General features: G+C 39.7%; 1 protein-coding gene across 1 annotated transcript in view; it reads right to left on the bottom strand.

The window, feature by feature from the left end:
• LOC138480807 (pre-mRNA 3'-end-processing factor FIP1-like) overlaps positions 1–12,203 on the bottom strand; it is an 889,709-nt gene that overhangs the window by 662,315 nt on the left and 215,191 nt on the right. The window contains exon 4 of the mRNA XM_069612552.1: positions 10,642–10,739. Coding sequence (XP_069468653.1) covers positions 10,642–10,739 — 98 coding nt within the window. The remainder of the gene's footprint in view (positions 1–10,641; positions 10,740–12,203) is intronic.

Genomic DNA, 12,203 nt, shown 5'->3' with positions numbered 1-12,203 from the left:
GAGTGGGGGGTTGACCTGGTCTAGACATTTTTCAAACCCTGTGACAGACTTGTTAGGTAAGTATGTGATTCCTGAAGATAACCTAATACAACCATTGGCTAATTCAAACGCAATTCAATCATTGGCTAGTTCAGCCTCAGTAAATCTCTGTGAGGTATTTTTAACATTTGCTAAGTCACCTGGGATCATTTCCAGGGATTCAGCCACGGATCTCCCAGTCCCATTTGCATTAAAGATTTGACATGTTGGAACCAAGGCAGGGATCTACCACACTCGGCATCCAATAAATGGATGAGGACTTCACTATGGTTTTAACCCCGGGACCAACCCCAACCTCAGCCAGTAATATACTGGTCTAATTAGGACCTCGTTCTGAATGGGCCGAAGGCCCAATTCTAAATAAATGGGAATACTCTGGCATGATGTTGGCAACCTAAGTAACTTTTTCATGAAAGATCTTTCTGCCAGACCCAATTCATGGTTAGCCGATTAACGCCAAAATTCAGCCCCATATATGGCTGCGGGCTTAGCCTGGGCTGTATACATTGTAATAGCGGGTGAAATCGGACCTACGCCATGTAAGAAAAAAAATCTCCTTATTGCCTCCTTCCTTATTTTTGGCATCTGCAATAGCCAGTTTCCTTGGGCATTAAATTGCACGCCTAGATAGTCCTACTGTCTCACTTGTTCAAGGGAGAGCCATTAATAGCCAACTTAAATGTCACGAATTTACTGAATTTCTGGGCAAAAAAACTGTTCACTTTTCCCTATATTGATCTTAAAATGGAGATCCAAGCAGTTCTACGTTAAAGCCTTAAAGGTGATCGCAAGCCCATTACAGATGTGGATAAGAGGACTGCATCGTCTGCAAAAGGAGTACCGGACACGCTTCCGACAATCCAGGGATTTAATTCTAACATAGCAAACCACTTCATCAATGCATATCAAAAACAGGAGGGGGAAAGGGGGGGGAGGGGGGTGAGGACACATCCCCGTCTCACTCGCCTAGTTACCCTGAAAGAGTTCTCCCCCCCAAACCCCTCCAACAGACAAGGCAGTACTGCTGGAGTAAAGTTGGATTATTGTCCACAGCTACTCCTCTTTTTAGCAGTATAGACCACAACATCTCATGTGACACGCAGTCAAACGCGGTCCTACGGTCGATGAAAGTAGAAAATATCTCATTTTTTTCAGGGCCGTGTATTTCTGCGTGATCATGAAGATGAAAGTCCTGGTCCATTGTGCTTATTTTTGATAAAAAGCCAACTTGCTTGTAGGTGGTCGATCACGTTTCCTTGTGTCACCCACTCCTGTAGGTGCTCAAATTATTCTAGCAAATATTTTCCCCAATCCATCAATTAGGGAAATAGACCTAAAATTCCCCGGGTTCCTTCCTCCCTTTCTTCTTATAGATCGGAATTATTGTTGCATTTTGCCAGGAAGGCGGACCTTATTGTGCTTAAGAATTGTGTTAAAGAGAAACCATACTGTTGGTGCACATACTGTTGGTTCGTCCTTAAATCAATAGGAATTAAGTCTGGGCCAGGTGCTTTTCCTCACTTCCGAGAAGATATTGCATTACGAACCTCCAATAGATCAAGATGAATTAGGATGGTAATATTCCCTCTGTCCCAGTTCTGTAGGTCAATGCTCTGGACAACTGGCATCTCTCCCATTCCATAAAGGTCCAGGAAGTGTTTCTTTCAAGTATTTGGGCTTATGTCGGTCACCACATCCCTGTCACGCCCTTCTTTGTTCCTGCTCACTAGCCTTCCAAAACATGCAGAATCCCCGGGTTTGAGTGCCTTCCTGTATTTTATCCCATTCTTGCCGTGCATAGCCATCTTTTTTTGCTTTCATCAGGGATTTGTAGGATTCCCTAAGTAATCTCAACTCAGTCTTATCTGGACCCTAAACAAGTCAAGCTGTCGGAATTAGCTGTCCTATAATCCTCATCAAACCAGGTGTAATATTTTACTGCTTGTTTCTTTACACTTTTACTGGTTTTAGTGACAAAAGGGTTGTATGGACAGGACTAGTTTATCGTAGATAGAAAAGAAGTCTACATCATCCAATTCCCGCAGAGACGGGTCAGTCAAGATAGTATCGTAGATGTGTGGTCTTAATTGCACAAGATCAGACCATTTTATCCGCTGTTTAGATTGGCCCTGGATGAGGACGGAGTAACTGGGATTACTACAGAGATCCCTCTCATACCCACCCAGATTGGATGGCTTAGAAAATAATGGATTGTGATCTACCCTGTTTGTTCAAGACTTCAAAATCTTTTGCACTGGCCCATAATTACATTCACAAACAAATGTAGTCCATATGTGAGGTGCTTCTATTCCCATCAAAAGTTGGTTTTGCCGGCTGGTCCTTTCTAAAGCGTCAATTACAAGCCCTAAATCCCATGCCAAGAAGTGTAATGGCACAACAGAGCCATCGAATGGGCCCTACCCATCAATGGTGGCTCCAAGGGAGGTATTTCCCATACATCGTCCCATGCCCCCTCTAGATCTAAGAGGAGCTCTATATGCTCAGCCTCTTTTAAAGCCAAATGGGCCACAGTGAATGGTAGGCTAAGCCTACCTTAATGAACCAATGCTGGGTTCCCACCAACAATCTCCGCCATTCATGAGGTCATAACCAGAGTGCTTTGCAAGAGAAAAGGTAAAAAGGTGAAAACAGGCAATACCAAGACCCACCCATCTTCCTGTCTGTTGTGGATCAAAGGGTCTCTCTGTGGTTCGCAATTAAAGCGGCAGGTCTCCCTTGAAGCTGCAGCGAGAACAGACTTTCTGTTTCCATCAATCCACATACTCAACTTCTGAATGGGGTCTCCCCTGCGGGAGTTTCCTACTGTAAACACAGTCTCAGACATGACAGGTCACTGCCCTTGATACTGAGAGGCGGGAGCTGGCTTCAGGTTGACAGTGCATATCAAAGGTTGTTGGGGTTTCCGGTCTCCTTTGTTAAACTCTGCAGCCAGACCCCGTGTGGGCCTTTTTGAAGTAGACTCCATTAGTATGTTAATTACATGAATTGCTGCCACCATCCGCAGAGGGTAAACAAAAAGGACAGGGCGGATCCATGGAGACTTTGATAGCTAATTAGGCTGGCCTGTCAGATCCCAACCGATTATGACAGGGGGGTCTGAGCCTGTAGGCTGTGTCCACCCAGAGTACACAGCGTCTTACGGTGAGCATAGGAAAAGGAGTCCGGATTAGCCCCACACATTTTACAGAGGTTAAAATACCATCATTCAATTTCATATAAAATTTCAAAAAAGCTCAGTTGAGCGCACATGCACCGTACAGATGGTCACATTCCTCACACCACTCCAGCGCTGGACTTGGTCTCCCCCCATAGTCCTGGATTTTACCATTATAAACCCAGGCCTTCGAATCCCAAAATACAAAGTTAAAACCAGGACTGACCTGTTAAATTGCAGTGGATTGATACTAGATCCTGTGCGCTATTCACCCGGCCCGTTTCGTTATTGTAATTGTCAGTTGTATATCATCTAGCTGCGGGAGTCTCACAATCTGAGAATCCGCCACAAAAGATTCTTCTTATAGTGACAAAAATTATTAGATTGTTGCAAGACTGTCACCGCGCTTGAAACTAGTATTCATCAACCATAAAGCTATATTATGCAACAATTCATCAAATTAATCCATTCAAAACAATTAAGTCCACACAATGAAATCAATATGATGTTTTTTTCCTTTTCTTTATATAGTTGTCCGGTACTGCAACAATATTATAGCCGACACGCGTTTCGACCAATACGATCGTCCTCAAGGCTATTAATATCCATTAGAATGATGTTAAAGCATAACCAAACAAATAATGAATATCATTCGTAACAAATCCATATTGTGGTTGCCATTAAAAGCAAATCACAATTGACAACATAAAAAAAATTAGGCAGATTGTCAAAACCATATAAAAAAACATACCACATAGGTTGTTGCGGGTTGGCAAAAGCAAGCATCCATTGCAATCACGGTGCAAAAAACAAAAGAGCATTCCCAATTAGCTATGTCTAGAATAGACATGCATTTCACCCATTTCATATGAAGTATTATCTAATATCATGTATCCATTCTAATAGATTTATGAATACCATGGTCCAAAATCAATTATTTGGCAACATGCGTTGAAAGCAACCATCTACCGTTTGTACATTGTCCAAAATCTCAAGTCTCCCATGCCCACATGGTGATGACTTAGTGCAAAATTGAATCTTAATTAAATGTGGCACCCAACAAGTCCTCCCCTGTATCACAGCCAGTGTATTTGATGATTCTCTTACCCTTATCCTTTATTTGAACTTGAAAATCTGTATTTAAAAATATAATATTATCAGTAAGTGTGTATTGTATTACATTCTCTGTGCATGATAGCATGCAATTAGTATAATGTTATGCCCATGTGGGCATGGGAGATTGCAATGGATGCTTGCTTTTGCCAACCCGCAACAACTTGTGTTCTTTTGTGGAGGATTCTCAGATTGTGAGACTCCCGCAGCTAGATGATATATAACTGACAATTACAATAACGAAACAGGCCGGGTGAATAGTGCACAGGATCTAGTATCAATCCACTGGAATTTAACACGTTTGTTTGTTTGATACAATACTGTGCCTGCTGACAACCATCGGCAAACATGACAGATTATATGTTAAACTGGGATGAGGATAGGGCCGCACTTTTTGCACCAAGGGGCAGCACAGCAAATCCATTTAAGAGCAATTACGACTCAGTAGAAACATTGAAGCACAAATGTTTAAGATTGGAAAGACTTTCTAAAAAAGAAATCAACAAATACTGGGAACAAGCGTCATTAACTAATTATTTAGAGAACAATATTGTTCCCCGTGGTCTAAGGATCCTCATATTTCCAAATTTTGATACAGATGAGGATGTGGATTTAGCAGAGAAATGGGAACACAATTTAAGTTCCAGTTCTAGAAACATGTTGGAATTACTGATTATGCATGCCAACAGAGAACACACCAGAGTATTGGAACAGATTAACCAATTGAAGGAGGAAATTAAGAACATGACTAATGCAGAAACAACCAAACAAAAACAATTATGAGAAAATGAATGAGATCCTTCGGGAATACCAAGATAAGATCAAAATGAGAAAATTTAGAAAGTTTTTTTAGGGATGATAAAGACTATAGACTTGACAGGATCTACACTTTTCAGACCAAATACGACAATAGTCGCCCCAAATCCAAACCCAGTTCAACCCATACTACTCCTGTTAGCTATGACCCTGATTTAGAGGAGGAGATTCGAGATAACCCAAATCAAGAATTGGGAACTGACACAGCAGACAAATCTGCACCAGCTAACCAACGCGGTTTTACTTTTTTTTAGAAGAAATATGGACACAGAAAAGGAGATCAGAAAAGATTTCTAGAGAAACAAGTCAGATTTCAGACTTCTCCAGGAACATCTACGCCAACACCCAGTACCACACAAGGGGCCGGCAGGGGTCGGGGGGAGGGTAATGTAAGCGGAAGTGGCAGTTCAGATGAAGACACAGGTCGACCAGGAATCTTGACGAGATCAACCGCCAAGAAGAGATTAGCACAGCAACAACACCAAATTTAGTTATTAATTTATCAGACCATAATTTGACCAGAGATGAGATTGCCATACTCAACAAGTGACTTTCTTTTGCACCAGCAACAAATACTATGTCAATTGCCAAATTGATCTGTTCAAATTTGTGCGCAAACTCAGATTAATAAAATTCTTTGCAACACAAGTTTGCACGTTTATACCATCTGCAATACAAGAACCTTTGAGCACCTTAACTATGACGGATCTTAACAGTATAGAAATTTTGACTTCACTTTGTACAGAAGGGAATTCAGACTTCGATTCAACTTGTTTGGACCTGGGAGTACATCCTAGTAACATGGAAATTCGGGAATTAAAAAACCCATCCAAATTTACACCACAAATCACTTTGAACAATGTTATAGATATTTTTCATAAATCTATGATTAAGGACATACATTGCATTATGGACAAATCTTTGAATCATAATTTTAAAAAATTTGATAAATCAAAATACAATTTCACCAAAGATGAATGCAAAGCGCTGAATTCCCTCTCTAAAAACAACAGGACTACCATAAAAGAAGCAGACAAAGGGGGCAACGTTGTGGTGCTCAACACAGTTGATTACATAAAAATGGGTATGAATCATTTGAACACACCACAATGTTACAGGACACTTAAGTGCAATCCCACTAAAAATATAGTCACTGAGTTGGTTAATCTAATCTCTAAATGGCACACTAAGGGACTGCTTACGGATGAAGGAAAAAAGTTTCTAATTGTTACCAAGCCTATAATACCAACTATTTACTTTCTACCGAAAATACATAAAGCGTACCAAGAACTGCTGGAAGTAAGGCCAATCATAAGTGGCATAGGGTGGGCCACAGAGGGCCTCTCACAATATTTAAATGAGGCTCTCAAACCATTCGTGGTGCAAATAAGATCATATACCAGGGACAGTACGCATGTACTTAAATTTCTAGAATCTATTGAATGGCACACAAGCTACTTATTATCTACTTTGGATGTAACAGCGCTATATACTAGCATTGGACATGACTTAGAAGTCAAGCCATTGGAATTTACCTTTAGAAATTGTTCGGCTTCACATTGGAAGCATGTTGAAATGTTGAAAGAATTTTTAATTTTTACACTGAAGAATAACATTTGCTTATTTAATGACCAGTTATTTTTGCAAGAAAGAGGAGCAGCTATGGGCGCTAAATTTGCGCCCTCTTTGGCAAACTTATTCATGTCACAATATGAAGAGGAGCATATATACAAACATGAAGTCTTTTGCAACAATATCATAGGCTGCAAGAGATTCATAGATGATATACTTGTGATATGGGACGGGACATCCAACTCCTTTGAGGAATTTGTTACTTATGCCAACAAGAACAAATTTGGCATTCAATTCACGGGGAATGTGAGTCCATCGCAGATAGTCTTCTTAGACCTTCACATATTCATTTCAGAGAATTTAATACATACTACGACGTATCGCAAACCCACTGAGGTGAATTCAGTCCTGCATGCAGACAGGTGTCACCAACGCAAAACTATTGAGAATATACCTGGTGGGGAATTCTATAGAGCGCGCAGGAATTGCAGCAGAGATCAAGACTATAACTCGGAATGCAAGTTACTCACACATAGGTTTCTTGAGAGAGGATACAGCCCACAATGCATTAACCATGCAGCCAATAAATACAAACATACCAAACAAAAGGAATTGGTCAATAAGAGCATTAGAGCTAGATCTCAAACACAACCAATTGCTATCATAACACAGTATACCAAAAATAGCAACATTCTGTATCGAATGGTAGCTAAACATTGGGATATTCTCAAACTGGATAAAGATTTGATTCCTTTTCTCACGGACAAGCCAAAATTCACGTTTACACAAGCACCAACCATCAGAAAAAAACTATGTCCGTCTTTTTTGGACACTAGTTTAGATATCCAGACACAAAGCTGGCTAAAAAGTGAAGGGGGCTTTTATAAATGTGGGCATTGCAACAAATGCAAATACGCTTGGGATAAGTGCAAAATCTTCAGAGATCAGTTTGGCAATGTAATCAACATCAGGGATCACATTAATTGTAAAACATGTTATGTTGTATATCTAATCAAATGCGTTTGTGGAAAGTATTATGTTGGCAGTACTATCAGGCAGGTACGTATAAACATCAGCGAACATTGGTCAAGTTTGAAGAACACTGAGCCTAAGAGATCATTGGCCATACATTGGCAAAATCTACATCAAATGGACAATATAGATGACTTAAGGTTTGTGGGGCTTATGAAAGCCAAGAAAGGAAAGAGGTGGAGATTTAAATTTGATATTACGGAAAATGGAAGCCAAAACAATTTGTCTTCTACGCCTCACAGATCACGGACTTAACTCAGACCATGAGATGTATGTATTTTTATGATTGTATTACTCCGATATACATTTTGAAGTTTTGCAACAATATTGTGGGAGCATGTCGTTGGCTTTCATCATTATACTACGAGCACTAAGTGTGTTTTTACACACGAGTTTGATAAATAAACAATACATGCATCGTATTTGCATTAAGGCATTCATATTGCCAATATATTCATTGGCACAACAGTAAATGAAGGAAACATTGTACTCGATCTAGATGAGTACATAAATATGTCACTAATGACGTATTTTGTTTACACCATGACGTCACGCGCAACACAACGCGTGACGTCATCACGTTACGCGTAGCCGCCATCTTGTTTTGCCACGGCAGGCTCTTTAAGCCTAGACAAAACAGAACAAACTTTCCGACTGATGGGGCTAGGATGCCGGTCTAGGGATTGACCCTCATATAAACAGGTGAGATTAACCTTATATTATGGCACCCATATAATTTTACTTATAGCTGAGCAACAGATAAATAAATAAACTATTTACACTCTCTTGATCCATCTAGGGCACTAGGATAGAACCCAAAATATACTTGTGACTGCATTAGAAGCAACGTTTTTTCAGGATTGGAACACAAAGCAGAACATGAGGAGGGCATAACATTATACTAATTGCATGCTATCATGCCCAGAGAATGTAATACAATACACACTTACTGATAATATTATATTTTTAAATACAGATTTTCAAGTTTAAATAAAGGATAAGGGTAAGAGAATCATCAAATACACTGGCTTTGATACAGGGGAGCACTTGTTGGGTGCCACATTTAATTTAGATTCAATTTTGCACTAAGTCATCACCATGTGGGCATGGGAGATTTGAGATTTTGGACAATGTACAAACGGTAGATGGTTGCTTTCAACGCATGTTCCCAAATAATTGATTTTGGACCATGGTATTTATAAATCTATTAGAATGGATACATGATATTAGATAATACGTCATATTAAATGTGTGAAATGCACGTCTATTCTAATAGCTAATTTGGAAAGCTCTTTCGTTTTTTGCACCGTGATTGCAATGGATGCTTGCTTTGCCAACCCGCAACAACCTGTGTGGTAGGTTTTTTATATGGTTTTGACAATCTGCCTACTTTTTTAATGTTGTCAATTGGGATTTGCTTTTAATGGCAACCACCATATGGATTTGTTACGAATGATAGGATTCATTATTTGTTTAACCTCATTCTAATGGATATTAATAGCCTTGAGGACGACCGTATTGGTCGAAACACGTGTCGGCTATACTATTGTTGCAGTACTAGACAACTATATAAAGAAAAGGAAAAAAACATCATATTGATTTCAATGTGTGGACTTTATTGTTTTGAATGGTTTAATTCGATGAATTGTTGCCTAATATAGCTTTATGGTTGATGAATACTAGTTTCAAGCGCGGTGACAGTCTTACAACAATCTAATAATTTTTAAAACCAGGACTGGACTAGCTTTTCACAATAATGTGCCATGTTGGCAAGTCAATTGTTTGTTAAAAGCAAATCTATTGCAGTTATTCATGTTAGAAAAATCAGATGTCGTGAACATTGTCTATCTGGAGCGCAGGAAGTTTGCTTTTTCAGCACTTAAAAGACTATGATCCTGAATGTGGACTATGATCCTGAATGTGGAACGCATTGTACAGATAAGAAACTAGCTAAATGGCAAAAAGAAGAGGAAAAAAATCTATTGTGCAGCTTCAGACTCCTAAAGGGTCATCAATGGAGTAACTGAATTATTCCCTGTATTAGTTAAAGCTTTTACTACGGCTAGGCTTATTGACCCACTGAATACTAAAACTGCGATTCCATGCATATATTTTGGTCATTCGGAAAACCGAAGTGGATTCTAATATTCAGTCGGGATGAATTAAATATTCATTTATATTTAACAATCTAGAAAGATTCCATGGCTTTGTTGTAAATTAAAACAAAAACAAATCTGGAAAGGGCAAATAAAAAAAGTAGCCCAAAAAATACATAGACTGGTTAAAAGTTGAACAGGTGCAAATGTATTACAGCAACTGTCAAATTAAGCAGCCAGCATTTAACAATCGAACATAGACTTACAACACATACAAGAAATAGACGGCTGGACAGTGAGAATGTGTTGGGTACAAAAGCAAAGTGTTTGGGTAAAAATGTGAACCAGAAACAAAAAGCTTGAGTAACAAAAAGTATAAAAGAAGGAATAATCTGCTAAAGAATTAAGCAATAAATACCAAGGGAGTGTTGTACTTCAGCAACTGCATTAAAAAAAAGTATTCGACAAAACCTAGAACATACAGAGGAGAGTTAGAAACCTGTTAAATGACAGAGGGTGGTAAATATTCAGATTATTCTTTGGAACGCCTGAGTAAAACACTAACAAAAGCAAATGGTTTAAAATTGGATAAAAATACATTCAATTTAGATACAGGGATCCATTTTAACTATGCTCTTAAGAATCAGCATGCCTACAACTTAAACATTTGCATATTAGTATGGGTAGACATTTGTACTGAAAATTACCTTTGTGTAGTGTATGTGGGAATGCTCTTAACAATTGTTGACAAAGTTAGGACACATAATCAACCTTTGTACAAGAGCAAAAGATACGTACATATAGGAGGCAGCTCCCGTCTTAATGTTGCCTATCGTGACCTTCACGTCATCCTCATCGCTGTCACTGTCGCTGTCTTCCTCTTCACTTTGTACCACCTAAAGGGAACAAAGGCACACATGAACTTTGGCTTGCAGTTCGCCGCTCCAAGGGGGACATCCTCAATACTCGCCCAACTACTCTATCCAACCCATTACACCTCTTGGCACAATTGTCTCCCCCCCCCCCCCGGAACAACCCATTCATACACAAGACTATTCTCTTCCCCACCTCTTGCCTCATGCTCATTTACTTAGCAGCACTGAGCAAGTAATTGCATCTCAACTCTGCTTTTCATGCTTTCAATCCACTTCAAACCTTTACCCCTGCCTCACCCTTAAGTGCAGCCTTGGAGTTGGCACGCCACCTAACCCCCCCCCCTCTAAAACAGGAATACAGCGCTACAAACTATTCTCAGAAAATAGAGAGTCTCATAGATCGTCCAAACATCCCCTGATTATATTGCACTCCTCAATCTCAAATTCAACGCAACCAAAATACTCCTACATTTATACAGTATTCCCTGCCAATTATCTTTTGGACCCAACAGCCCTTGTAATATCAGCTAATCAACCCTTTAGTTCGCCAACTACTCAGCAAACTATTGAACTAATGCCCTCTTACTGCCAACAACCTCACACCTCCTGTTTAAAATCCATAATAGTTCCCCCACCTAAAAACGCTCCATTGATCTCTCTGGTCCTTATATAGAACAACTGTCGCCGTCTCAATTCCTCTTCAATAATCCTGAAAGGATAGCTTCTGTGTCTCAGCCACTACCTCACTTCCGACAAACCTTAATTCAATTTCCAACCTCTGTCAGAAGCTAAACATACAAGACAGACATAGGGAGGTAACGGTATTAGGGTATACCGTTAAAGATACCGTGAACCACTTAACTGAACAATAATAACCGTCACATTGTTTATACCGGTATACCGTTCATACCGTTAAGTGGGCTTTTCAATCTGATTTGGAAAGGCTGCAGTAAGCAAGTGCTGCACAGTCTTGGTCTTGCACTGTTGGATGTGCCGTCTGCTAAGTAGTTTCAGTTTGAGCAGTTTTTAATGCCATTCCATAAACCACACGTGCCTTGACACAAAAGCAATATGTTAGCAATAGGAAGAATAAATACAGTGCCAAGAAGGAAGAGGGGTTTTTTGTATGTACATTTTTTTTAAAGCGCTCATACAGCCTGCGGGCATCGAGGCGCTGTTAAAGAAATTGGTTTTGTTTATTTAGTTGCGTAATTGTTTTTGTCTTCGTTTCGTATTTATAACGCACTTAAGCACCCAGAGGTTTCTAAGCACGGACCCAGGAATCGAAACTGTGTTGCTTCGTGTCGTCTTGCTTCCAAGGCACGCATGTTGCCGCTGAGCTATCCTCCCGGGACTTTGGGTTGGTGGCTTTGGGGTTTATATACTTATAATGTTTTCTAAACATATGACAATGGGGGATTTCCCTGGTTCTTTCATTTAATTTACATATAATAAGTCACACTGCGAAATGTAATCATCTCTGTG

The sequence above is a fragment of the Ambystoma mexicanum genome, chromosome 5p, assembly GCF_040938575.1.
Source record: "Ambystoma mexicanum isolate Mex_15411 chromosome 5p, UKY_AmexF1_1, whole genome shotgun sequence".
In the NCBI taxonomy this organism is placed as follows: Eukaryota; Metazoa; Chordata; class Amphibia; order Caudata; family Ambystomatidae; genus Ambystoma; species Ambystoma mexicanum.
Note: the sequence above shows the minus strand (reverse complement) of the source record. Positions and strands in the feature narration are given on the sequence as shown.